Source organism: Ornithodoros turicata, chromosome 2, assembly GCF_037126465.1.
Source record: "Ornithodoros turicata isolate Travis chromosome 2, ASM3712646v1, whole genome shotgun sequence".
Classification (NCBI taxonomy): domain Eukaryota; kingdom Metazoa; phylum Arthropoda; class Arachnida; order Ixodida; family Argasidae; genus Ornithodoros; species Ornithodoros turicata.
The window spans coordinates 98,282,149-98,310,070 of record NC_088202.1 but is presented as its reverse complement, the minus strand read 5'-3'; the positions used below and the strand labels follow the sequence as shown (position 1 = coordinate 98,310,070).

The 27,922-nt window shown below is 46.7% G+C and overlaps 2 protein-coding genes and 1 long non-coding RNA gene across 3 annotated transcripts; 2 read left to right on the top strand and 1 right to left on the bottom strand.

The window, feature by feature from the left end:
- Positions 1-8,332: 8,332 nt before the first annotated feature.
- LOC135383876 (uncharacterized) lies at positions 8,333-8,994 on the top strand. Its single transcript, XR_010420121.1, has 2 exons — positions 8,333-8,465; positions 8,811-8,994. It is a non-coding gene; the product is annotated as an uncharacterized LOC135383876 (long non-coding RNA).
- A 3,634-nt stretch (positions 8,995-12,628) lies between these two features.
- Positions 12,629-19,214, top strand: LOC135384903 (uncharacterized). Its single transcript, XM_064614085.1, has 4 exons — positions 12,629-12,906; positions 13,316-13,484; positions 13,548-13,666; positions 18,901-19,214. The coding sequence occupies exons 1-4, from the start codon at positions 12,741-12,743 to the stop codon at positions 19,212-19,214; spliced, it is 768 nt and encodes a 255-aa protein (XP_064470155.1). The 5' UTR covers positions 12,629-12,740.
- Positions 19,215-19,217: 3 nt separating this feature from the next.
- Positions 19,218-22,157, bottom strand: LOC135383875 (uncharacterized). Its single transcript, XM_064613173.1, has 6 exons — positions 21,947-22,157; positions 21,070-21,236; positions 20,823-20,952; positions 20,607-20,750; positions 20,231-20,538; positions 19,218-20,167 (listed from the first exon to the last, which is right to left on the bottom strand). The coding sequence occupies exons 2-6, from the start codon at positions 21,234-21,236 to the stop codon at positions 19,783-19,785; spliced, it is 1,134 nt and encodes a 377-aa protein (XP_064469243.1). The 5' UTR covers positions 21,947-22,157; the 3' UTR covers positions 19,218-19,782.
- Between the last annotated feature and the right edge of the window lie 5,765 nt (positions 22,158-27,922).

Here is a 27,922-nt window from a genome sequence, read left to right as displayed (position 1 = left end):
TGGGTTTGCATAGCAGTTTGAGTCGTTTCAGTTAGGCAGCTTTTGCATAGTTTCGTAGCAGTACGAACTCGTTACGGAATTTATTTCTATGCATTTTTACAATTGAGAAGCATAAGACGCAATTCTGTCGTATCATTTTTCGCAAATGTGTCTTCGAGACTTAATTTCAAATCACCACCCATGCCCCGACAGCTGAAGAACGTGGCGGAACATGATATTGACAATGCGTGGGAGAAAGCATAATTACATAATTCATTGAAACAAATCTGGAAGCTGAAATGTCTTATATGTTATGGCTAGCTGATAAGTGTTATTCAGTTCTCCTCTCTGAGCGACGCAAAGTAGCCGGCATCCAAGTAGATGGACCCAATTTCTCCACATTACTTTTATTTATACTCACTCACCCTCTCCTGACATGATTTTCAAGCACTCCATTCATGGTTGACGAAAGTGCCGGCGTCTGCCTTTCCTAGGGGTATTCTCTACGGAGCCAACGAAATACCGTACTTTAGCTTGTGCTGAGCCGTACCGACGGAAAGTGTTGGGGGGGCTCGTAAGGGCGGGAAGGAAGTTGCACAAAAAGAGATTGCATAACTAATACATATTGAGCACATCTAGCGCACATATGGAATGTGTAATACATTTGGAGCACAATGGAAAATATTGCAAGGCCATGTACGTACCACACCAACTCATTTTCGTTTCTTACTTCACCATCGAGTCGATGTCTAATCTCATTTCCTGCCACTCAGAAATTACCCCAGAGAAATCCTCATGTTCTCCATTTGCCCGTACCCCAGTTAGGCAAAACAAGACCCTTCGCAATCTGTCAGCCTCGGTAAATACTAACATGCGAAAGGAAGGCGAAAAGAAACGCGCAGGCAACGAAAGACCCTAAGTAAAAGCATAACACCGGGGAAATGCATCTCGCCAGCATGGCTTTCCGGCAACGGCTTCCTTTGTTTCGCATTAAATCTTTCGAACCTGCCTGGAATGCGTCTGTGCGTGTGCGGTTGAATGAAGGAGGGTAGCAGTGGGAAAAGGCAGCCGCCGTATGTGTCGCACGTTCGCTACGGACAAAACACGCTGCCAGATTTCATGCGGACTTTTCGAAGGCGCAATTGAAAGGAGAATGGTTTCTCTTGCCTGTGGGTTTCCGCTCTGCCACTTCCAATCGATAACGTGGCCACGTGCAGTGCACAGCTTCAAAACAGCCGCTGCACTTGGAATGTGATTGCTTTGGGTCCTACAATATAAGGGGATTTGGTTTTATGTCCGTTAGACTTGTCGTTCTTGCTGTGCAGTGCTTTCCGTGGTCCACTCGTAGGAGTAGTCGAGGTTGACGATACACAGAAGGACGAAAGTAAATTGGTGGGGCTGAGTGAATAATGAAGACGAACACAACGTTTAATATTCATGACAGAAACCCTGAGATTGAGGGGCAGACAAGACTACAGGACTGTGACTGTGAGACAAGCACTTTTTCTTTTCCCCTTCCCCAGTTCTTTGAGTTCATAGATATGTAGGTGTGGAATAAACGTTAGCTGTGTTTGAGATACGTGTCGTATTCTCTTGTCTGCCTCTCATTCTCAGGGTTTCCGTTATGGATATCCGTTGCCGCCAGCTCGCCTGCTTTCTATCTATCCTTTCTGACAACATTTAAGCCTCACTACCTACCAAGTAGAGTTGGGAACCCGGGATCACGGACGGTTGTTCGATCCCGAAATCCCGTGATTTTCTAACCGAAAATCCCGGGATTTCCCGAAAAAGCTCCCCCTATGGCTTCAACTTGCAGACGCTGTGCAGGAGATGCAGGAGGTAAGCAGTTTGTTGATGGTTCCGTTGATTCACTCTTTGAAGCTTCCGTCCGCAAAAGATTGCCAGCGAAATGCAAGAGCTTGCAGTCGTTGCCGGCGAGGGACCGGCCAGCGCACGGTTTTCTCTCTTTCTTGAGCTGGTGGAAGCAGCCGTACCGGCGTCCGACTGTCTCGCCAACTCAAGCCGAGCGCCCGCGTGTTGTGCTTCCATCGCCAGTAACTGATCGAAGCGTGACAATGTCCACCGTTCTCTACTTCGAAGTTGAGTCATAATGTAAGGATACTAGCAGTGTGTGGTACTACTACTTACGTGCAGCAGGTGGACAACGGCGAAATGTAAGAGATGCATTAGAGAGTTTAAGGCTCTTGGTGCCTCGACGAAAGGCTTCCATACGCATTTGCCGCAACATCATATAAACCTACGAGTGAGGTCCGCAAACGAAGACGCGACAAAGGGAAACGTTCCATCGACATCAGAGGTGCCCAAACGTTCTTCACAAACCCTTGACTCCTTTCTCGTGAGCGCGAGCACTTCGATTGAACATAGAATAGCACGCATGGCCGCCAAGTGTGGGCTATCATTCCATGTGATTGCTTCGTCGGAGGACATACGTGTGGAATGTGCGCTCTGGGGCTCAAGTTCCCTAAAGACAAAAAGACTATCCGGCAGTACACGGTGAACTTCTACGTTCAAGTAAACGATGTGTGCAAACAGGACTTTCAGAATGAGCGGGAAACAGGACGTAAACTTGCTCTGACAATAGACGAATGGACGTCGATCAGGAATCGCAGATACCTCAACATCAATGTTGATACAGCTGGCGCAAAGTATAGGAGCGGTGTCGGCTCTTGGAGTTTGGGACTGGTGAGAATCAGCTACGCAATGCCTGCAGAACAATGCGTGGACGCCATTCGTAACAGGTTGCTGGATTTCAGCGTCACACTTGGCATAGATGTGGTTGGTCTTACCACGGATGGAGCGTCCGTAATGGTTAAGGTTGGAAAAATTTTGGAGCCGTTGCAACACCAACTATGTCTGGCGCATGGACTCCATCTAGCAGTCACAGACACCTTGTACGCTCTGCCAGCGAACATGCTTCGCGCTGGGGACGAAGAAGAGGACAAAAGTAGCGCTTTGGAGTCGGAACCTGACTAAGAACACGATGGGATGAGCATAATGGATGACGTAGTAAAGGTCCAGTCGCCCACTCTGAAACAAGGTTGCATCCGGGACATAATTAATAATGTCCGTGCGAAGGTCATGCGCTTCAAGAGATCTCCGAAGAGCAACGGCATCTTACAAGCTCACATCCTCAAGATCGTGGTAAAGAACAGGGATTAGTTTTGGACTGTAATACGAGGTGGAACTCCCTTTTTGCGATGCTTGAGCGCTTCCTGAAAGTACGAGGCAGCATCAGGAAAGCACTCATTGACATAGGACCCAGAAGTGAACTTTCAGACTCAGATATCGCGTCCATAACCAACGTAGTCGTGTGCTTGAAACCCATCCACCTGGCTGTCGAGTTACTGGGGTTATCCTACGAACCCTTACCTGTAAAATTGGGCTCACGCTTGGGGTCGTCTTGGCGTCACTTCCACATATTCTGGGGGTAATGAGAAAGGTCGCGAGGTGGCCCGCGAATATTCTGAGGAAGTGCTCACAGAACTCCAGCACTACAGACGTACGACAGTGCTGTCTGAGGATCTACTTGGGTTACCCCAGTCCTATTGAAAATTTGTTCCTGGGGTTACCCCAGACACTGAGGTCCTAAAGTATAATAATAATTAATAATAGTAATAAATTTAGCTTTGGTCAGGTGCCCATAAACAAGCCGAAGGTCTGGGAAATGGGGCACCCAACGTAAGTAAACACAAAAATACAAAGATAAACCTAAATACACCTCACAAGGAAGCTACACATCGAATGTTAACAGCAAATGTTAAAGCCGGTCATGGAAAAACGAAACAACTAAAAGAAGACTACGTAAACTATAAACTACAGTCTACATTTAAAATTGACTTGATGGCATTAGTAACATTAGAAAAGTCAGCGAATATGTCAACATCATGGTTCTCGTCCAGCGTATTCCAGCACGTTAGTAGACGATTAATCGGACTTAGCTTGTAATGCGGTCGACTTGAAAGATGGGATAAGATCTAAGCAAACGAGAAGGTGCATGAATATTAATTAAGCGTAGTAAATCAGGAGAGTTGAAGACGGAGTGAATCCAAGTGTAAAAAGTGTAAAGAAACAATGCCCATGAATATTAACAAATCACACTTCAAACTGCTTGGCAGCAGTGACAGCGAAAGCATTAACCACAAAGACTAACCATGAGAGCTACCATCCAGAAACATTCGTGGAGACCGTAAGATGGTGGCACACAAGCTGTCACTGCCGCCAAAATGAAGAGCTTCCAAGGGCGAGATATCCTCATTACGATGACGTGAAGACGGATGTTCTCGAAAGATATCAGCAGATAGCTAGCGTTGATTCAAAGTTGCCAAAATCAACGACAACGGCAGAACTGTTTATTTGAGCTCGCCTGTGGCTACGTGCATGGTTCGCCGTGTCAACTGTGGTCCGCAACAAGATCTTCTTCCGCACGTACACTTACTAAGACGCCCCATATTACCGCTATTCACCTCCATATACACATGCAATACCAGGCAACGCTGGGCGTGCAACCAATCAAAATGAACTATGATGTCTACCATTTGGCCAATCAGGAGTTTCAGTTTCGCTCACCTGTCGGCCGGTCCTGGCTACCATCGACTTCTACTGGTTTTCATGCCTGACGCTTGTTATTCCGTATTCCAAAACAAAACTTTTGGACAAATTTTGGACAAAATGCACATTTATTTGGTGCGTCGTATTGACTCAAAAGTCTGACACAAATATGCACCGTGCGTATACAGAGCCCAAAGCGTTGCGTTCATTGACAGATTGCAGTCAAACCAAGTTTGAACTCACAAAACACACACAATCTACTCCTAGAAGCGAGCGACGCTCACATGAGTGCATTCGATTTCACGGAGGGCATCTTCACGGGGAGCACAAGGAGCATCACTAAAACCTCCGTTTGGGCTTGTTGATGACAGAACTGCATGACTTAAAAGCGCTATTGATGGGCTCTCACATCGATTGATGAAGATGGCACTCAGATATCAAGTTCAGGTGGTGTGTGGGCGCCACAGGAAACTATCATCTCTGCCTGTAGCTGTCAATAAGGGTAAAAAACGGGATATGCAGTAAAGCATGCAGAAGCTGGTGTACCATGTGCACAAGAAGTTGTTTATCATATTCCGTTGAGTTGCGGGAAGTGCTATATAGGGCAAATGGGGAGATGCCTGAGTACCCGCTTAAAAGAACATAAGAAAAGCAAAAATAGTAAATAAGGGAACATGGTTTTACACACGAGGGAATGCGGGTGTGATGGCATTTTCTGCAAAACGGAGATAAAAGGGAAGTATAAGAAACGAAGGGAGGCGGGAGTTCTGGGAGGCCTTCCTGATTGGGAGAGCGGGCAACACGAGTGTCAGCTTGGAAAGCGTCTTATTTTCTGAAAGGGAGAGGGGAATTCCTGTCACAGAGTTAAAAGAGCACATTCTGCACAAGTAAAGTGTTGAAAGTTGGGGCTCGGTGTTGTGTGTGTTTGTTTTTCATTCTCTTAGCGCTTTTAAGTCATGCAGTTCTCGTGCGCTGCCTCACTCGCGTCGGCGGGGGCTGTGATGTCATAGCCGCTTGAGTTTCAGCCGGCATGCGCAGTGCCCATTTTCTCCCCTTCTGTTACCTATTACCTGGGATGATCTGTCACAACCCTTTGATGGAGCTGGTGTCGCCCACGCACCACGCCTCTGCACCTGAATAAACCTTCATTCCTCCGTTTACTGCCTCCACGTTCAGACTGGTCTTCATGTAGTACCAGCTGATATAACGCCAAAAGACAAAAGTAACGCGCGAGTGGTGTAATTTCTCCTCGGCGCGACACCCTAGCGCGAAGAGGGTGAGTTTACTCGTCCAGGCAGTGTGTGTGTGGGGGGGGGGGGGGTGAGGAGGTGAGTACGCTGGGTGCGATGCCACACGCCGCGGTTGTTTCGGTATCACTTGAATGGGCTTGCGAAGTGGTTTGGTTTGGTGTCTCTAGCGGCGCACTCCCCCCCTCCCCCCTCTGAAGAAGTGCACGAACGTCCGGCACTGTACTCAAAGGACAGTTACTTTCCGCTGTGAATTAAAGCTGTAAATTTCTGCGGTATTTTTCGGTTTCCAAAAGCTGGTGGCTTTTCAGCTGCTACCACGTTTTTTTTTCTTATGGTTTCTGGTCTTCCACAGGTTTTATTAGTCGTGTAAACCATAATGTTTAATTTTTAATCCCTCCTGTCATAAATTAGTGTTATGGTGATATGTATGCATCGCTTTGTTGACGAGTACCACGTCTAGTTCCATAGAGCGACAAATTTTACATCGGCGTTAGTTGTGCTTTCTTGCTTCTCTCCAGGTGGTCGGTTTTATGCGTATCAGTTTCGTTGTTTTCATCAATATCACTTAGTTCATTGTGTAACTTATGAACATCTGGCATGAAAAGCGTTGTTTTTAAATGTGTGTGTGGAGTTGTCCAAATATCTTACCACGGGATGCCGCCTGAAGTAACCCAAAAGTAACTGAATTACATTTGATGAATAACTGTAACTGAATCACATTTTGCTTTGGGTAACTGTTGCTACACCAAAATTACTTTCTGAGTCATGTAACTGTACAGCAAAAGTTAATTGTCCCTTCTGAGTAACTTACACAAAGGAATCTAAGCAACCCAGACTAATTATTATCCCCCCCCCCCTCCAAGCAGGTTTTGGATCTGGAGTAGCAGACGGCCTTCTATTTTAGTTGTTACTGCTGAGGCATATTCGAATGGAACATATCTAGCGAGTTAGCTTTTCCTTTCCTCTCCTGCGACGTTCTGAGCAACTGCACAATGTAATGTGCGTGTGTGTGTATATCAAATGCTGTTATTTAGTCCTTGACTTTATGTAGGCGACCTGTAGCCTGAATAGTTTGCTTGTGGTTCTTTCAGACTTCTGTGAATCGCTCTGAACAATCCACCTGATTACTTCTAACGTCGGAGCCGCGTGCCCAGAAAGGTAAGGAGTGATGTCCTCAGAGCACTGTATCTGTGTGTTCAGGACTGCTAATGAGCCTTGATTGGTCTTCCACTTTGCGTCCTCTGGTGGAATTTATATCCCCATACTGCCTTTATACCTATACCTGCAAATATATACACTCTGAGAAAAAAAGGAGTCGAACGAGAGTATTAGGCAATTTTACACCCCTTGATGCAGTTTAACTCTCACCAAACACCATTGCAACTCCCTGTTTCTGCGTTTCTATGTTTTCATGCTCTAATAACTCCATTCAACCCGCGCTTTACTCCGTGGTAAGAGTTGAGCGCGAGGCGTCTTCATATTCTTGGATCGTTTTCGTTGTTTTCATTGCGTAGTCTAGCAACACTGACATCGCGCGGTCGTTTAGCGGTTGGCCGTTGTCGTGCGGGAACTTGAAACTGTATGTATTGACGATGTTCTCAAAGATGAGATGTGTCTGAGTGTCGTCCTGTATGTACTTCAGGTAAGTATGCGTCCTGTGTTACGTACACGAATTATGAAAATGTGGTAGCTGTTCACAGTTATGCTTCTTCAAGAGAGTTTCTTTTCGTAAGTGGACCTTTGTATCCTAAGAAGTCTAACTTATTTGAAGAACAGGAACTTCAAATTGATGATAAGTGAAATCGTATTTTGGATAGGACGCTTTGCTAATTAATGTTAACAGCATTGCCGAATAGTCTGGCTTTGATGGAACGCACTGAAGATCACGAAGGTGGCAAGTGACCTAAAGGCTAGCATCACTCGGCATGGCTCTGGAATGAGAAGTCAACTGTGCAGGTTGTGGTAAGGAGGTGCCCTGCACTGGTAAGTTTCAGTGGGGTAGGTATTACCGCCGTTCTGTATTGTCATTCACGTGTATCCTGCCGACGACAAGTGGTGTCAGTGCATGGGGCGGATCCAGTCCGTGTCGCTTTTGTTGTTGTTGTTTGGGGGGCGGTTTGTTTGTCGAAGCCCCTAAATGGGGGGGGGAGTGGGGGACACCGCTGCCAGACCTACTGTTTTGAGCGGGGGGGGGGGGGGGCGATCGCTCAACCGTCCCTCCCCCCGGATCCGCCACTGCATCAGTGTTGAGTTCTAATGCTGTTGTTACTGTTTCAGATTTACGAGTCGTTTGCACATTGGGCAGACAGAGAAAGAAAAAAACCTCCACAAAGGATGGATGCACATTGCAAGGAAGAGAAAGGGACTAGTTAGAGTAATCATCAGCTCGTAAGTGAGAACAGTATTGATGAACAAGATAGTAAGTAACCGACATAGCACCGATCACTTTTTGCACGCACAGACATGATTCAAACCATACATTTTCTAGCATAGTTTGTTTGGCACAAGAAATTGTTAGTTATGAAAGTATTTGACTTATGATAACGTAACATATCGCCACTGCTCGGACTCCATTACCTATATTTATGTTGCAGATTATTACCCAGCATGAGTAATTCATGCCCTTGCTCATCTGCTGAAGGAGGTGCATCTGACCTTTTCACTTGTGTAAGTGCTCATCTTATTACAGGTGTTTTACAATAGATATATTGGGAAGTGTATACACACATCTATTTTAGGCAAGATATTCTTGTAGGCTCCAAATTGTGAACTACATATGACAGCAGTTTCTCATATAAGGCAACTACTCTTCTGCCAAGAAAAAAGAAAAATCTAAAGTACATGTACTGCACTTTATGCCTCAGCCAGATTCACTTCAAAAGGCGCGTCTCCCCCTGCTTTCTCATGAAAAAGCAGAAAAGTGGGTGCCGATATGCCAAATTCCTATGCACTGATATGTTAATGTATAGTGACAGATGAACTTCGAATAACTGTTTTGTTTCCTGTTTGTAGGAGTTGGAAGTATATGCCAGGTGATAGTTGCATTGGGTGTGTGGCAACCTTATAATGCAAGAATGTACTTGTACCTGTGGCATCTTACCAGTTGTTTTCCTAGGATCATATTAAGCACTGAAAGCTTCCTTTTTCTGTTCTTGCCAATTTGTATCAGAGACACAATAAATGTTTCTTATTTAGATATACTATTTTGCAACACTTATTTGCATGATCTTAAAGGTGAGGAGACGACTGGAGTAATGTGCACTCCAGGTGAAGGGCATAACTTTTATGCCTTATGTAGCATAACGAGAACTCCCCAGTGGAGTTACGCTAGCCTCATGAACGGAGTTACGTTTACACCCAATATGCTGGAGTAAATAGGGAGCTGTATGGGAGTAACTTTTACTCTGTACCATAGGAGTAAACTTTACTCCGTGGTTCCCGGAGTTGCAGATACTCTTCAAAAGGGGTGTTATTTTGCACCCCGGAGTTAGGACGGTTTACCCCCGTAAAGGAGTCGATACGACTCCTTTTTTTTTTCAGAGTGTAGGCATTCACGTGTTTGCATATATTATGCTATGGGCGAGATAAGTGTCGCGACATTTTACGGTGCTTTCCTCTCCATTGCGCTGCATTGTGGAGTGTATATCCGAATCAGAACGTGTCTCTCCAGGAGGAATAATAGTTCGATTTGCCCTTATTGCGATATGGCAGAAGACCAGGGCTGGCGAGAGAACATCATTAGCGTGTCTGATTAGCAGTTCATGTTGTTCTACAGATAAAATGAAGGCCCGCCTGATAACTGATGCAGCGCTGTTACAGTGCGCAAGTAAAAAGGGCAGGCGCATCGCTTCTAGCTTATGTATGCCACCGTTTAGCCTACCATTGGTATCCTCAAGCGATTTGCCAATGGGAGGCCTCTCCGTAATGGCGGGCTTCTTGAGAAGGAGAGGAAGAGGGAACGTGCAAACTGCGGTCGTCAAATGTCATCCTTCACGCATGCCTCACGAACGACGCGACGGGTGAACCCAGTTACTTTTGTGTTGGTGTCCAGGAAACGACGTCTTTCATTACGATAAGATGAACTATTTTTGTACTGTAGTGCCGATTTAAGGATTTAAGGTTATTGGGCAGGAAAAAAAAAATATACAACTGCACTATAAAACTGTATTACGTGTAAGCTTGTAACTTTCAAATATGTGTACTCAATTCACTAATTAGTTGCACATTATGCAGTTCACCAAACTGCAGACCAGTGCGACCAACAAACGCAGAAGACCCGAGTCCGCTCGAGTCTTTCTTGTTCATTGAATTCCTCCTGCACAGCACACGAAAGCGCAGGCAGGGATGTAAATTCTGCAGTCGAAACAATGTGCTTACTTTAAGCAAAATAAACGAGTAATAATTACGTAGCTCTCCGCTTGTGATGAGCCATGCGTTTCGCAAATGACATTGCCACTTACAGAAGAACGTGGCCGAAATTTGTTCTTTACTTTGTCCGCTAGCTCAGGAGATACTTAACTTTCAGCACCGCTTACCTTTCCCCCTCTTGTACGCGAATTGAACACCGGGTGAAGTCAACGGAGCGCATTGCAGCGTGAGCTCCGAACAGAACGCTGACTTCATGCACGAGTGCAACTCTATACAAACTAGTGCTGCACGATGGCCCAAAAGCAAAATAGGATGCGCCTCGATGTGGTATCAACTTCTGCATGCAAGTACACTGCCATGCTGCAGTTACCGTGGATGGCAAAGGTCAGAGTAAGCGCTGGTACACCGGTGTTATTTACGGGGGCGCTCCTCACATCATAGGCGTAGAAATACGGGGTAGCTGGTATTTTGAGATGGCATGACATAACATCTTGAATGTCTGTTTGGTGCATGATTCCCTGAAAACTCGCATATCGCAAAATTACCCACGAACTGCTCGCTCGTGGTGGGTTGGTGAATTCCAACATCACGCTGAAAACTGGTATATTCAATCTTCGGGCCGCACTCGAGACGCTGCCCAAAACAGACGACTTGTTGCGCCATCTGTTGCGCACTTTACGAGAGCCTGCGAGAATCATGCGAAGCACGTTCCGCTCACGTTCATAGGAAACTGTGTGTGGTGTTCCGGGCAAAGTCATGTCGTCTGTGGATTTTCAGTTCTACAACATGTACATTGATATATGGCGTGACATTATAAGGTACATTTTAGTTACTTTGTGCGCTATTTCTGTTCAACACTAAAAGTTGCTGTTGTACGTCGTGCATCATGATTGTCAGCGATCGTCACCGTCACATAGCATCGTGTTCCTCCTTTGTCATGTTGGGTATGCTGATTCAGGGCAGCATTATCTGTTGATGCAAAGTAGATGTTCTTCACGGAGAACAAACTTGTCTTGTACATGTCAACGTGAAACTGAATCATCGCGATGTACGCGAGCTTGCCTTGTTCGAGTGTCTTATTTTCTCGTTGACCTTCCTAAACTGACGTGACTGAGTTGACCGGCGAAAACTCGAAGGCAGTGGGCGTAAATTTGAGTAGAACTGCAATTCCCTTCAGCGCAGTCGACCAATCCCGGGCGATTTATGCAGTCCTGGAATTTCGGGATTTTTGGAGACGAATTCCGGGATCCCGGGACGGGATTTCGGGATTGAGATAAAACACACAACACATATACACAGCCTTTGAGTGGCAACTCTGATTAATCCTGCGTGTTCCCCACAGCTTAATGGCTTCCATTATTTTACAGCGATAGCTGTAAAGTGGAGGTATAAAGAAAGGGGGGTGGGGGTGACTCTGGAGTCGGCGGAAGAGTGTCTGAAGCATCCAGTATACATCCAGTAAAGCGCTTCCGCCCGCACCTCATAGAGGGCGCCACAGTCTCACGTTGTAATGTCTCAGGTGGTCCCGACAGCAACCGCTGTTGGTGAAATAGCGCGAAGGATTCGCGTTAATTCTGCCATAGTTTTAATATGTGACGCTTTTTACCGGAAAACTGACTGTTTAGTGTTCTTCTCAAAGAACGGGCTTAATTTTATTCGCAGTCTCTTCACATAGCGCCCACCGATTTATTTCAAACTGGCACCAAAGACAAAACCAAGCTCAATCTTGCAAAAACCTGGGAAGTAAAAAGAAGAGAATGTGCACGAATCGTGCAAAGCATCCCGAGATTTCGGGATATCCCGGATCCCAACGCTAGTGACAAGTCCCTACAGAGAACAACATACGAAGATACGCGAGAACAACAATGCTCCGTAAAACGTAATTCCCACAGTACGCCGTGCTGTCTAACACTGCTTCCTCTCATTATATGCAAATCGTCTGTTGCGATGCCAACAACGCCAAAACCGTTCACACTAACGCTCTCACCATCACCACAACTGAGGAGGTGATATTTGCGATTCCCACCACCTGCTGCGTTGTCTGAGGCCTTCCCCGAGTTTTCCGGAGGACTTTCCAGGCGGATGCCGACACGAATCCCCCTGAAGTAGGAATATGACGCATACTAACCTCTATCTCTCACTGATTCCTGCTGTCCTCTCTCCGTCTATCAAAGGGAGGAAGAGGGGGAGTTTACGTCTACCCACGTCTGCACACCATGTCTTCGACTGCCGTAGATTCGACATCCCTCGGGACATCCTCGGACGACGCCTCCTTGAGCTGCGGTTCACAGACTTTTCTCTGACAACTCTACTGGGCCATGTACGACATCTTGCACAACGTTCTGTGACTTAAGGCCGACCCGCATGGAGCGTATTTCGGAGCGTATTACGGGGCGCGTGAATCAGCTCGTGAAAACCGGCTCTGCCACCGTATTTCAGAGCGCGTCTGCGGTGTGCAGATATTTCACGAGACGCACAGGAAGTCTCCGCTGGCGGCAGCCAATGAGGCGCGGGCTGCATTTCACGTGACACGTCCGGTTGTATGTTGCGAATTCCGAAGTTGCAAAGCTGACCATGGCGGCCGCCTCGAAGAAGTTGCAGAAACTCCGGGAGAACGAAATCATCATCAGTGAAGTTGAGAAGAGACCTCCCCTCTGGGATATTCGGCTTCACCAGTACCGTGATGTCCTCGTCAAAGCCAGTCTTTGGAAAGAAGTTGCCATGGCGGTGGGATGCGCAGGTAAGTTGTGCTTTTGAAGTCACGAAAGGACCAACACGTGTTCATGTTTTCTCGTAAAATGTAGCCTACCTCGGCTAATAGCGGTCGTTTGTTTGAGTTATATCGCATTGTTAGATCATGCTGTTCTCACCGTTCTGCGCTATTCTTCCCAAACCGTCGTCAGTGTGTGATAGCGACTGGGACTTGGTCTACGGAATGGGTGTTGCAAAAAGAAGAAGAAGAAAAAAAAGAAATAGTTAGAGAGGTCGTTATTACAGTTTCGTCATAATACCTCCACGTACCATGTGTGACATGTAAAGCTGAAATAGCACTTGTCCCCCTCTAGGGTGTGCACAGGGAAAAGCGTCGCAAAACGTTGGGTTTTAGAGCGCATGACTGTGGCAGTGCATGATGCTGTTGTTTGTTCCAGTGGAGTATGCTACAACGAGGTGGCAGACACTGCGGGACACGTTCTTCCGCAAAATTAAGGAGGAACAAGCATCTAAGAGAAGTGGTGCAGGTGCTGCTGATGTTGTCAAGTGCAACTGGCCACATCTGCAACAGATGATGTTCCTAAGGGCGGTCAGCTTGTCCAAGAGGTAAGTCTATCTATGAGCGTGGCGTGAGTCAAGTTCGCTGCAGTGAACATATTTCTCATGCAGCACTAGATGCAACTTGGATGGCCCCGGGAACGAAGAAGTGCAACTCACAGAGGATAGCACTGTGCAGACACCTGAGGCGGTGCTTATGTCTATGATTAATGGAGACAATGGACAGGAAGGTAATATTACAGACCCCAGCAGTTGAATTGAATGAATGATAAATGACAGGAACAATCACTTGACAGGCTCACTGCACTTAAAGGGACAGTCGCATTCTCCGAGGTCAATTTCGAAACTAATGCGAATTCTAATTCCTTGCCGAGCACTGAAATGGGCCCGAAAATACCATTTCGATCCGCGGCGTACTTTTCGCGCAATCCGATGAAAAGGAAACCGGAATCCTTGCGCCCTCGCTCTCTAAAAGTGGGAGCAAACGTCACCCGGATAAAGCCAATCAGCGCGCGCCCTGGGTAAATGCGAGCCGCGCGCCTGTTTGGCGATCGCGAAGCGAAGGTAGCAAACATGGAGTCGGAAAACGAGAGTGATGTTTCTCTGTCTGGGGGAGATTCTGACGAACATGTAAGCGGTAGCGGCGACGAGTTAATGCGGGATGATGACCCATACTCTACGGACCCAATGCCTCTGGAACCCGCCGACCATGCACGAGATGTGGCTGCGGCTAACCCGCGGGATGACATTTTCAGGTGACATATCTCTTTGCATGGTTGCCGTCGGATGTGCGAAACAGTTTAGAATGTTGAAATTGTTGTCGGCAGGTGTCTGTGTGGAGTCTGCGACCCACAGGAGCCCGACGAGCGCCTGTGTTGCCATTCTGTTGCCAGGGTGGTAGAAATGTGCAACAGTGCCGCCGTGCAGTGCATAACACAACACCCATTACTCAGGGACATCTGCCTCCGTAGGGAGCTTCTAGTGGTGTACGCGCCTCAATTCTGCCGCTATGATCAACATTTTAGGCGACTCAATCCCCATGACCACAGGTAAGCCTGCTGCAGTGCTCTTCCGTTTGCTGTGATTACGACCGTAATGATTTTTTCGGTTTAAATGACCTCCCATCAAGATTCGGAAGGGTAAACTCGGGTGCTGGTCGGGTGTTGTTGGTTACGCAAATTGTCGAACCTAAAGTGGACAGGGGTTGTATACAAAAGGGCGGCTATTCTCAGCAGCTTTTTGGCCTACACAAGTTTGTCCCCCATAAATCATAAGCGTGGCCGACAGCCGTGGAACGACCCAGAATCCTGGTCCAACAATTCCATTAGGAAAAGTGAAGAAACACAGTCGCCTCAGCTAGTCTCGATATGCTCTCAATTATGCCAGTTAGCCATGGCCTGATTGGCAACACAAAACTCTGATTGACAGATATCCAGTGGGAATTCTGAAGGATAGTCTTACAAGTCTGAAAACAGAAGCATTTGAGGTGCCAATAAAAGGGGGGGGGGAGCATGTTACTGAAGAATGTAAGAGTAATATATTTTGGGAGAAATTGGATTTTGCCGGAATTGGAGGGAAGCTGGTTCGGGAGGGAGTTAGCTGTTGGAATCGGGTTCATCCTGAAAGAGGCGGACCATTTTGCTGTTGTACTATGTTGCACACCTGCCAACACATTCAAAATGCGGGAGACCCCGGAACTAAGAAAGGAATGCACAGGCTTTGAACTCCAAGGTTGGGATAGTGTCTGTTCTTCTGTTCTGGCCATTGTTTTCCCAACACTGTGGGAGATTTGGCAGGTATGCAAATGCCCACAAGATATAATGCTAAACAAAAAGAAATGTCATGTGGATTTGTCTTTTCCAGGTGCCTGAGGTTCACGGCATACTCGTCATTCACGAGATGGGTCTGGGGATACCTTGGTCCAAGGAACAGACGACATGTTCCTGGATGCGTTGTCCGAGCCATCAGGAGGGAGTTCCCATCTACGTCCTATCAAGGCTATCAGCGTTAGGACCATCGAAGCAAGGGTGTCTTGACAGGAGAGACAAGCTGGTGCATACTGATGGCTGGAACTGGAGACATGTAGTCGCAAGACAAAAATTTTGCTGACATAGGCACACTTTGTGTAAATGAGCCCTTGGTCATCCCCCTTGCCTCCCATCAGAGGTTTTGGAGGATACTATAGGTGTGTGGTGTACGGATAGGTATATCCGTACACCAGACACCAATAGTATCCTCCTAAACCTCTGATGGGAGGCAAGGGGGATGACCAAGGGCTCATTTACACCAAGTGTGTCTATGTCAGCAAAATTTTCGTCTTGCAGCAATCTTCGTCTTTTCGTCATTGCAGTGTGGGGGATGTTTTGTCTTGTCACTCTGTATCTCCAGTTGCAGTCAACAGACTGTCTACCCGTCTGTACAGCAAAAACTACTACACGTGGCAGTATTAGCTCTGGCATCAAATCCAGACTGTACTGCACTAGGCTAGTGCCGAGGTGGGAATATTTTGAATTCTGTGCAGATTTTCAATGCGGTGTAGTGACGGGAATAAAGAATGACCCTATAATTGTATCGATTTATTGTACAGTGGAGTATGACGGAGTGGGAATAAAAAAATAGCATAGGTTTATTTGCCTCCCATTATGTATGGGAGGCAAATAAACCTAAGCTATTTTATTATGTTTTGCTGTGGTTCTACATTAATGTGGTGTGAAGTCTGGGCGGTTACAGGTACGCTGCCACAGGGATGTTAGGAGGGTTCATGTTGGCAGATCCATATCTGGCGTACTAATACGCTATGCAAGTCTGTGTCCATTGTTTCCTCTTCCTGGAATCAGGGGATGACAACCCCCTTGTGAGATGCGCCGTGAAGTGGGTCCCCAGCACTTGCTTCAGCCATGACCTCCACATCTGAAATATGGCCTTGAGTGTTAACACTCAAAAGAATATGTTGAGGGCCTAGCAGGTACAATAACAAATATAAAAATGACTATGCAAATAAATCTTCCCCTTTGCGGTCCCTATTTCACTGGCACAGTTATTTATTATTTTTTATTATATTATAGAAATTAGCAACAAGGCTGCAGTAGAATACTGATGGAAGTGTCTCAGACGTAGCCAAACACAGATTGCGATGCTTTCACATCCCTGAATGCTACCATCAGGCTTACACTATGAACTGTAGAAACATCCACTAGCTGCAATAAGATTAGAATAATGCTGTCATGTGGGAGTGTTACGTTACTCCTGCATAATACTGGCAACAATTAGCACACCAACAACACACCAATCGTTTTTCTCTAGAGTACGCGTACTATTGCGTCAGGATGCTGCAATCATGGTAATAATTTGTGTACATTAGTAGCCGGTGTGACTGTGACGTTACAATCGGCGGCGAGGCCAGGTGTTCGCGATTATGTTTACTGTGACAACTGACATTTTTCATCGCAGCGTACAGCTGTGACCACGCAAAATTGTCACTTACCTCCGTTGCTGGTTCCTGCACTTGTTCCTGATCGCATGTGGTAGGGGTGGTAGGCACGGCGTCAATCTTCAGCCGCTTCTGTTTCTGCCGTAGCCCAAGCCGAACTTGCAATACATCTTCATCAAAATAGGCGTCGTCGGCGAAATGACAGGAACAGACGCGTGAAACATTCAATCCTTGGGCCACACCACAGTAGTGGCTGGCGATCGCTGCCTCCCACTTTCGTTTCGTTTCGCCATTGCGAGGTCGGTGAAATGTAAACTCGGGATTCGCGTTATAAGTCTTTCTGCACCCGAGCACGTAGCACCGGTTTCCTGGCTGTGACATCGCACGTCATCGGCGTGAAATCCTAGGCCACACGCTATGGTTCAAAGTACTTCAAAGCAAACGCGACAAGACAACAAGAAAAAGGGGCAGCCACACGCACAGACACACACAGAATCTGCGGCGGGAAGGAGCGCCTCCTGATGGTTGGTTTATCCGGGTGACGTCATCCAGTGTCGGCGCCTTGCGGAGATTGCCGTGCGCGCGGGAAGCGCGAACATTTAAAAATCGTTTCTGAGTCAACCAAGTGGATTTGTGCGGAGAAAATTTGCCGGCGTACATTATGAACGACAGGGAACATGACCATAACAGTTCCGGAACACGCTTCCGGATGCGACTATCCCTTTAAAGGGGCCGTAAACAGGTACAAAAGGTGCACATTTCTTTGTGTTATATTATTGGAACTTAGGCCGTGAAAACTCCTTGCAATTACTAACGCTCAAAAACAAAAGGCGCTTGCATACGGATGAAATATTCACTGCACTCTTTCGCATTTTAGCTCCGCCCCACGCTCTAACTTTACGTCATTTTGACGTAGCGCTTTCCCCACCAATTATGATTGAGTGTTCCACGTACGATTTTATTTCAAATGCGGAATTGGACTAGATGAACGTGAATCCTCTTCTATTTAAAGTCTAAACAGTTAGAGCCTCAAACTGAGAAAGAAATGCGTTTAATTTAGGTATCATACGCGCACTACGTTTTCTGGGCAGTAGCACGCAGCACACCACGGGCGCGAATGAATATCCGGGACTACAGTTCCGGAATCTTAGGTAGGTGCGCTATGGAACATCTTCGTCATCTTCGAATGGTTCCGACAACTGGGCTGCAGTGCTTTGGTTTGAGCCACGCGGCATCGCGTCACCAGCTCGCGTGGTACAGTGGATAGCGTGCTGGCCATGTCACGTCGTGACTGGGAGGAACCCGGGTTCGAATCGCGTCATGTGATAGCAGCCCAGCTGTTGACGTTTGCGCCAGCCGGAGATGTTGAAGATATCATGACGTTGAATTTCATAACCACGGAACGCAAAACGTCGTTTCACACAAACAAACTGAGCGCTCCGACTCACAGCTGATAACGAAATATGTTTATTGGCTGGTAATTTGAAACGTCATGTGCGCAACTCGGCCCCCCGATTGGACGGCAAAACGCTACGTAGCCATGTGACGTATGCGTTGTGGAGAGAGGCTCACTGGTTACTCATCATCAATGAGCTGGCACGAGCCGAACGAAATGTATATTTGGGTATTATGAGCTGCGTTCTTTCATGGGGTATCATTATTTCAGAAATGTTTGGTGGCCTGTTTACGGCCCCTTTAAGCACGTTCTAATTCATATATTTCATGTATATTTCTGCATTCATATATGTCACACAGTTATAGCCTACACTTTTTCGATACACTGCTTATATTCCTGATAACTGTTCCTTTATACTATCATTGTCAAGTGCAAATATTTCTTCATGTTCTCAACACAACGTACACACATGGTGAGTCATGGGCGTCAGTGTACGGGCTCAGGGTTTGACGTTGCCTGCATTTGTTTATGTTGAGTTTAACTGATTTATATAAAGTACACCACTGTCAGATGCTAAACATTGAATCACAGTGATGCGTTTCAGAAACTTTGTTCATTTGCTCAATACTTGTGCACAGATGGCCCAGATGATCATGTTTCAGATACGCTGCCTTCTGTTGAGGATCTCCAAGAAATGACAGATTCTTCAAGTACCCCGTCTTCTGGCCAAAGCACTATGAAAAGGCAAAAGAAAGGGAAGAGGGATGCTCCGACCAGTGATCCCGTGGACAAGGAGCTGGAGGTCCCCAGATCGAGATTGAGTCGTGTTCCAGACAACATAGAGTACTTTGCGTTGTCGCTGTGTGACGACATGCGGAGATGTCCGCAGCGATTGGTGCGTGAGATGAAAAAGGCCATATTGGATGTTGACAAATACATGCAGGATGACTAAAGTTTCATTTTATTGAGCGAGACTAATTTTAGCATGCTACACATAACGATATTGTTGCATGTCTCGCAATATCATAAGTGTGTTGAACGCATGATTCAACATTTGTCACTCCTTATCACTGCAACACGCAGATGTAAGCTGCATGCTTTTGATCTGCTGTTAATTCGTGTGTGTCACCCAACACACATAATGGAAAACTTAGCAGGCAAAAAAAAAAAAAAAATCAGATTTGTTTGAATTAAGCAAAAGGTTGAATTATCAGGTTGTGAATGAACAAGAACAAGAGTATGCTGGTGTGTACTGAAGTGCGATTTCGTAACACTCTGCTAGATTAAATTTTACAAAGCTATCACTGCGCCTTTGCATATAGTACTGATTCAGCTAAAAAGTGTTTTAGGCAGCTTTCACCCTGGGTTCAGCTCTGGCTCATATCACTGGCCAACACGAGGATTACTAAGCAAATTACGGGGTTTCTATGCAGACGTCGTCTTTGACGCACACATTTGGGGTGGCCCTGAAAAGGGCCGTTTTGGTGAGGGAAAGGGCAAGGGGAATTCTTCAGGCTTCGTCACACAATGCTGTGTGGTGGTGGTTGCAGGTGGCATTTTTTCCATTGCCATGACACTTCGCCAGCTGGACTTGTAAAGTACTCCTTGTACATGTTGCGGACGCCTGCTGCGTCAGTGCTGTAATTGCGTGCTGACGTTCGCTGGACGTCCAACAGTGCTGTCCGAACTTCCTGTTCTATATCTCTCCAGGAACCTCTCCTGAAGTGACCAAATTCATCGGGGGTGTCCCCTTCTTCCGTTAGCAACCTCCGATTCAAGAGGTAGTTGTGGAGGACACAGGATGCGAGGACAACATTCTCCACATTTTCTGGTGACAGGTTGATGACTCTAAGAAAAATTCGCCAGCGATTGGCCAGGATGCCGAAGGCATTTTCAGCACATCGCCTACAGCATAATAAATAAAACACGTCAGTGAACATTTTAAATGGAAAATTCTGGGTGTTTTACCTTGCTCGGGACAGTCTGTAGTTGAAGACTGTCTCGTTAGGCGGCAGCATCTTGCCAGGATAGGGACGCAAGAAATCTTGTCGGAGCTGAAAAGCCTCATCTCCTATCAGTACATGAGGCAAAACAACATCCGAGTTTGGCAGCCTTGCAATTCCAGGCATTTGCAGTTTGCCAGACAGGAGTCCTCTTCCAATGGCCGACTCCTTAAACACGGCACTATCTATAGCTCTTCCTGGTGCTCCCACATCAATCAGCCTGAAACGGTACTTGCTGTCAACAACCGCCATCAGCACGATTGAATATGTTCCCTGAAGGAATCTCAGTTAGTACCGCAGTTCAACATACATGTAGATTAATAACCTCCACATTGTCTTACCTTATAGTTGTAGAACATGCTGCCAGACTTTTTGGGAGCAACGATTTGGACATGCTTTCCGTCCACTGCACCCAAGCAGTTTGGGAAATTCCAAGTGTGTGCATACCCGAGGGCAATCTCCTCCCACTCGGATTTGGTGGGTGGCTGCATCATGAGGAGTCTGGATTAAAACTTAAAACAATAACAAAGTTTGGCTGCTATGCAATGTGACGTTACCTTCATCACGAGTGGTTGCAGTGTACTCCACAACACTTTGCACGTTAAGTGGATGGCCTCCCTTGCTGTCTCAAGCCCCACTAGGTAGGCGAGTGCGATGTCCTTAATCTGCATCCCAGATGAAAGGAACCTGGACATTTGATCATGTGCCCCTTGTTATGCCAGTATTGTGGTATCATTACCTTTATCTCAGTGCAACACATGCCAGGCACATATCAGAATATACTAAAGGAAGTGTTGAGTTTACCGGATCGTCATGGCAAGCCTTTCTTGCGAGGAGATGGGCTCCCTCACAGCATGCTCTTTGGATAGTGCACTCTGAACCAGGCGATGAAGTTCATCAAACGTGCTCGAGGGCATCCTGTAGAACTTCTGGAACATCCTGTCATCACCACATTTGCGCATGGTATCCATCTGCAAATCATTAGAAAGCCTACTATGTGAGTAAGCTGTAATAGTAATCAAAGCCACACAAAATTGGAGTAAGCTAGTAATCGTGCGAAAAACAAAGAAATGATGGGCATAGTTGCTAACGTTGGCTATTAAGATTTTACCGAAGACAATTTTCATAGATGTATTGGGTATACATAAACTGTACGATATAAAAATAGGCTATCTATTTGAGAAATTAGATAAGTTTCCTCATCATGTTCACTCAGAGCACAGAGACTTTTCAGATAGCACACATTAACTTCATTCACGGAAAATTCTATGAATGCAAGCTAACTACAGCAAAGGGTCTTTAAATTGTCTTTTGTTGAACAAACTAAGCTCAAAGGAAATTTAACAGTAAGGGTGACCATTTTAGTTTTGTTTCATTATCAACGGCTTTTATGTTGCTTGCTGAGTGAAGTAGGTTTACATTCTGAATTACGAAATGAGTGTTCTGCAACTTTTTTCTCTGTCGTTGCTAATTGTTTAGTGCATAACACATGCACGCATGAATGCTGTATGTATATCTATCTACCAATCGATCAGTCTCCTTTACCTACATCTAACGATCGATCATCTATCTATCTATCTATCGACCGATCGATTGATCTCTCGATCTACCAATCGACCGGGGCCATGTGCACGCACATAATAAAGGAACCACTGGATTAGCAGTTAGCACTGGTACTTACAGCTAGATGAAATTCGCTATGTTCTTCTTCCTTTCCAAACCGGGTGCACCCACCACAACTTCTTCTTCTTCTCTTTCTTCTGCTGCTGCTTCTTGCGAAGAAGCAACATATGAAAATGCGAAAGATCGCGCTCGCGTTCCATCACAAAGTTGAAAGCAGAGCTGCAAAACTTCCTTCTCGATCGTCCGCATGCGGAGTCAGGAAAGCGGAAGCCAGGAGCTGGCAACTCTGTCTTCCGTTGCTCAGCGTCCTCCGGTGGATTTCACGTGCGGTCGCTTGTGCCATGCGGGTTGGCCCGCGCGTTTGGGAGCGTACGTTTTCCCGGTCGCAGCGTGCTACGCACAGAGACACGCTCCATGCGGGTCCAGCTTAAAGCAGCCCTCAACGACACAGGTCTCATGCGCAACCTGTGACCTCGAGACTTGTGTCATCTCCTTCGTCAGTTCCCCCACACTCACATCTCACCCTCATGCGCTTACTCTCATCCGTTTTGTTACTGTTTTTTTTTTCTCGTCTCTCTGATCCTTCTTTCGCCGTTCTTTATTTTCTCTCTCTTTTATTTTCTAATTATTTACTTGCAAAAGAGAAAGCCGACGCACCGTCTGGCTGTTCTTTTCTTCTCTTTTTTTAAAACCTTTCTTTTGTCAAGAAATGTATTCCCCTTCCCCCAGTCACAGTTGATTTGCAACACACGCGGTACACGCACGCGGTTAGACGACGGGCGTTCAAGTCAAACCGGGCCTTTTAATTTTTCGCAAAAGTAAAATGAACTTAGAGGCGAGAAATTAGTTTTATTTTTCAACGTAATCTCCAGCTGCACTAATGCACTTGTCCCAGCGTTTCACGAGGGCTTGGATGTCAGAAGCGTACAAATCCTTACCGGCGCGTAGCAGCCATGATCGGACCGCATTCCTGACCTCGTCGTCGCAGCTGAAGTGGCGGCCCCCAAGGAACGCCTTCAGTGGCCCGAAGAGATAGAAATCGCTGTAGGCGAGGTCTGGACTGTAAGGGGGATGTGGCAGAAACTCCCAGCCAAGTTCCTGTAAGGTACGTGTCTTGAGATGCGCGGTATGCGGGCGTGCATTGTCCGGTAGGTGGAGGACTCCTTTGGAGATGAGGCCCGGCTTTCCGAAACTGGATGTGTTCATGAATGATAGTGTTCAACGTTCCCACAGAAAGGTCCGTCTTTCGAGCCAGTTCGAGACATGTTATCCGTCGCTCCTTGAGGATCAGACGCTCCACAAGTTGGATGTTCTCAGGAACTCTGACACAGGGCTGTGAGCCGCCCCGGCCGGGATCGTCCTGCACTGATATACGGCCGTCTCGGAACCGTTTGCACCACTCAGTGTATCGTGGCCATACTGAGCCTGAAGTCTTCTGTGGATTTCAGATGACTTTACGCCTTCATTCACGAGAAACTTCATGACAATTCCCTGTTCGATGTGCGCGCTCACCTCGTTGTCGGCCATCTTGTCTAGCACGTGTCTTCTGTTTTGCACAAACTTTGGATCACTACATGGTGAACGCGGAGGCCTGTCGCGTGTGAAAAGGACGAAAAAGAAGTAGCGGGAGCCATTTGTACACTCAGGAGACAGAAAGTTCCGGTTTGACTTGAACGCCCCTCGTACTTTGCGGTGCAAATACGGAATGAAACATTAGAGAGTTTTAGTGCATCGTACGCAAAGGCGATAGCGTACGATGCACTCAAACTCACTAATATCGCGCTCTTCGACCGTACGGTTGCTTTCTGGGCGTTGCTTATCCGTCAGACGGATGCGCTTGGACGTCATGTAGTGCATACAGTCGACCTCTCTACGTCCAGGGCTTCGCTTTTATCACTGGCGTTACACCAACGTTAATACTAGCGGCGAACACCCGGCCGCATGATATCCCTAGAATCACGGCTGAAAATGTCAACTGTCACGGCTGAACTGTTGTGTACGGAGATTTCCGAAATTGTGGCTCACGCCGCGTAAAACAGACATACCTCGTTCTTGCGTATCCACTGCCCTGTAACCCTACGTTATGTGAGCCCCTGTTCCGTGATAGAATTGTGGTAGAATATAACCTTAAAACATTCTTTACGTCTCCCACAACAAAGACGAAAGCCGCTCCTTCGCGTGGTGCTTCCGTCAAAGATTTATCTTCCGCTGTTTTCTCGTCGGAATATTGAACTCCCTATTACGGCAGAAGCCCCAGGCTGCTGTTTCACCAAACGAGAACAGTACCGCCAACGAGTGCGCCGAATGTGCTGTAAATTTGATGACTTGGAAAACGCGATCGTAAAGAAATGCCCACTCATGCGTATTCGGGAATGGGAGATTCGAAAAAAGGGAACGTCGAACTGCGTGAGATCGGAAAACGGTCGAAGGAAAAAGAAGTTCTCAGTATCTGAGCCCAATGCTGGATAGAAGCTTGTCACGCAGTTCCAAACTACATGATGCATGGAATGGGTTCCTTGAAATTCTGCATGTGGCCTTCCAGCGTGCACGAGAGGTGGTGGTGCGTGCATATTTTAGGAGGCTACTAAGGGTACGAGGAAATAGGTGACGCAAAATTGGTACGGTGCTACTTATTTGTGTGTTTGTTTTTGGTTTCACGCAAACGTTACTCCTACGTTCTTCCTACATTCCTTAAAAAGAAAACACACACACACAGCAGCAGCAGCAGGGGCTTCAGCAACTACGATTGTTTGTGTTGTGACTAAAGACTTCCATAGGAGGCAAACAACGGAAGCGCCACGGCATCTAACGAGACAGTGAAAATTAAGAAAAGCAAGAAATAGGGTATTACTGGAACACCGTTAGAGGTGAATCTCCGTGTTCTAAGAATTCCAGCAGGCTAAATATATTTTCTCAATCGCTGTACCTCGTCTTGTTACTTATCATTCTGCTTCGGCTCAAGTTGATCAAAATTCTGAGAGATGTAGGTGCCTGATACAGACACTAGACAAACAGGACTATGCTTGCAAACGTTTATATATACTCACGAAAGCACCATTAAACGGGAACCGCGTGACACGAAAAACTAGCCGAATGCTGCCTGAACCGAAACATGGACCGAACTTTTTTCGTGCATCACCGTACGTCATCGAACTAGACACCGATGTTCGGCCGAACACTAACATTACTGCTCACTTCGATTACATCATCTGCCGTGTAATTCGATTGTACGTGGATTATATTTGGGCGTAAGTTCGTGGCACTGGCTATTTACTTTTCCTTTCACTGGTCTTTCATGTCAGACAAACAGTTCCTGGCTGTGGTGACTCCGCAAAACTAGAGGCGCCAAGATACGAAACTGTGGAATCGCTGAGTGTATCCACCTATCTGTACGGCTTCCGCTTCTCATTTTCGTTAGCTTCCTGAATTGGTGTATACGCCATCCATCAACACAATATTGTTTCCCCATAGCACTTTTTTCCGTTTTTAACAATTTATGCTTTGTGGCACCATTTCACACGCGTGTAAATACGTCTGCTGTGTTTGAATCAGCATGATAAAATAAAGTTCCGGTTTTGCGTCACCCGAGAGCTCGGCAGTGCGCAACTCGCTCGGCCAGGGTTGGACTTGTGTGGATAAGGGACGAAAAGCGACAGCGAGTACTTTACTGCGATATCTCTTAACGCTGATTACTCTTTGGTAACATTTATTGAGTAGTATTACGAATGCAACAACAGCTCAGTCCGCCTTCGATTCACAAATGTGCTGCATTTTTTTAACTCTGGCGACCAACCTTCCCACAAATCCCTCCGTTTCTCGTTGACGCGTACGGCAGCCATACCAAATTCAAAAGTAAAAAAAAAAAAAAAAAAAAAAAAGCAAACAGGACGGCTGCGGTTGTATAACGCGAATATCAACGACAGCTGTTGTGGGTGAATGTTGACACTTTTATTGCTGATGCATGCACAACTACTTTAGAGTGACAAGTACTGCCTTGTGATCTGTGATGTGAGTGATGATGTGGTCGATATTCTTGACGACGTCTCGGTTTTAGAAGACCAAATCAATGCAGGTATTTCTCGAGGTTGTTACGTTCCCTGTTCTGGTGGCCAGTTTCAACATCAACGCGTCTTGTAGAACGGCGATGAAGTTGGTGGTCTTTGCGTCGATGTTAAAGTCCCCCAGCAGCAGTATATGTGATGGCATGTGGACTGCTAAGGCGTAGGTGAGGTATGTTATAACTCGCGGAACTGTTGCAGTGGGGGCAAAATATACTCAGAGAACAAGGAGCAGTCAAAAACAGGGACAACGACACAAGAAGACACACAAACAAACAGAGGCTTCACTATCAACAAGTTTTTACTGAACTACACAAGCACATTTATAACCAATGGTATAGAGGGGGAAAAAAGGGGGCAAAAACGGAACACACGTGGGGGCCATAAAAACACGAGGAACAACCGGATCTAACTACTCAACTCCAGCTTTTAGTCTGCATTCCAAGAACCCAAACTCTTCCCTTGTTAGCGATATCGACGGCTCACTAACACATTTATCAGACCCATACTTCATTATCAAAAAGGCCTCGAAAATTTCTCTTTCACTCTTGGATTTGAATCGTCCTCTAATCTTTGTTCTCGGAAACTCTGGAACGCAACCGCGGACCCTTACGTGTTCATTTCCCCTCTTTTTTCCCCTCTATACCATTGGTTATAAACGTGCTTGTGTAGTTCAGTAAAAACTTGTTGATAGTGGAGCCTCTGTTTGTTTGTGTGTGTGTCTTCTTGTGTCGTTGTCCCTGTTTTTGACTGCTCCTTGTTCTCTGAGTCATGTACCAACAAGCCCATCAAGCTACTCTAGGCAAAATATAGGCGGCCACGACGATAAGCCCAATCTCAAATTGCGCCGCACACACCTCACCCACATCTTCACAGTCACCAAAGAGGTCTAGGTGCGAAGGGTTGACCCAATCACGCATGTAGTAGATGGCTACTCCGGCCACGCGGTTGCAAAGCCGCAAAGCTTGCTGCGCTGCCTTGCGCTCTCCGGCTGCAAAGCTTGTGCATCAGTAGGACCCGGTATCTCCATGGCGTCTGAAGCAGAATCACTACTAAGGGTCTTTTTTTATTCAAGCGCCACTTTCTTCCTCTTCCCTCGGCGCGCCTTGTGTCGACCTCTTCACTCCCCTCCTCTCACTGCTTCCTTCTGCGGACGCCGCCGACGCTGGCCGCGATCGCGGGAAACGAGACACTAATAGCTGTCGCTGTGAAAAAGCCACACACGCCATGCCGCAGGTGCACCAGACACCAGCTTGCTTGTGGTATACCACCATCTTACCACCACTTTACCTCACCTTACTTACCTTACCTCCCTTACCACCACCGTTGCTACTGTCACCTTTACGTTTGAATACTCATTGGCTGCTTATTCGCTTCACCACGCTTGCAATTTTGGAGCACAAACCTGGCTTCGGTCACGGAAAAGGTTCGGTCCCGATTTGAATTCGGGAATAATTCTGCAGATTTTCGTGCCATGCGGTTCAAGCTTGATACTGCAAGATCCCAGCGCAGAATAAGGCATATCTGTATATTACGTCTGTGCATCTAGTCGTTCCTTTTAAACTACTAACCATCCATACCATTGTCTTGGCGCACTATGGCCTTTGTCGCTAATGCGCCAAAAAAACCTTAATCATCATCATCATCAGCATCTAGTCGTCATCTTGCTGAGAGCTCATCCGGTTTCCACAGAAATTTTCTATGGGTTTACGCCGGATGCTGTCAGCGGCATGGCCGAGCGGGTTAAGGCGTCCTGCTCGTTAGTGTTAGCCACGGTCGTGCTGAAGACTCGCAGGTGGTGGGTTCGAATCCTACTACCGGCTGTGCTGTCTGGGGTTCTCCCTGAGTTCTCTGAAGACTTTCCATGTCGGCACCGTTCCCCCTGAAGTCGGCCCAGAACGCATACTAACACCCCTGTTCCCCGCTCCTTCCTGCTGTCCTCTCAACATCTGTCCACATCTGTACGCCGCTCATAG

Excerpts from the sequence above, each read along its gene's own strand:
- LOC135383875 (XM_064613173.1), bottom strand. The coding sequence starts at position 21,236 with ATGGATACCATGCGCAAATGTGGTGATGACAGGATGTTCCAGAAGTTC. Across the intron at positions 20,539-20,606 it reads GCATGTTCTACAACTATAAG|GGAACATATTCAATCGTGCT; the intron begins GTAAGACAATGT and ends AGATTCCTTCAG. Across the intron at positions 20,168-20,230 it reads TACAGACTGTCCCGAGCAAG|GCGATGTGCTGAAAATGCCT; the intron begins GTAAAACACCCA and ends ATTATGCTGTAG.
- LOC135384903 (XM_064614085.1), top strand. The coding sequence starts at position 12,741 with ATGGCGGCCGCCTCGAAGAAGTTGCAGAAACTCCGGGAGAACGAAATC. Across the intron at positions 12,907-13,315 it reads CATGGCGGTGGGATGCGCAG|TGGAGTATGCTACAACGAGG; the intron begins GTAAGTTGTGCT and ends TGTTTGTTCCAG. Across the intron at positions 13,667-18,900 it reads TGGAGACAATGGACAGGAAG|ATGGCCCAGATGATCATGTT; the intron begins GTAATATTACAG and ends ACTTGTGCACAG.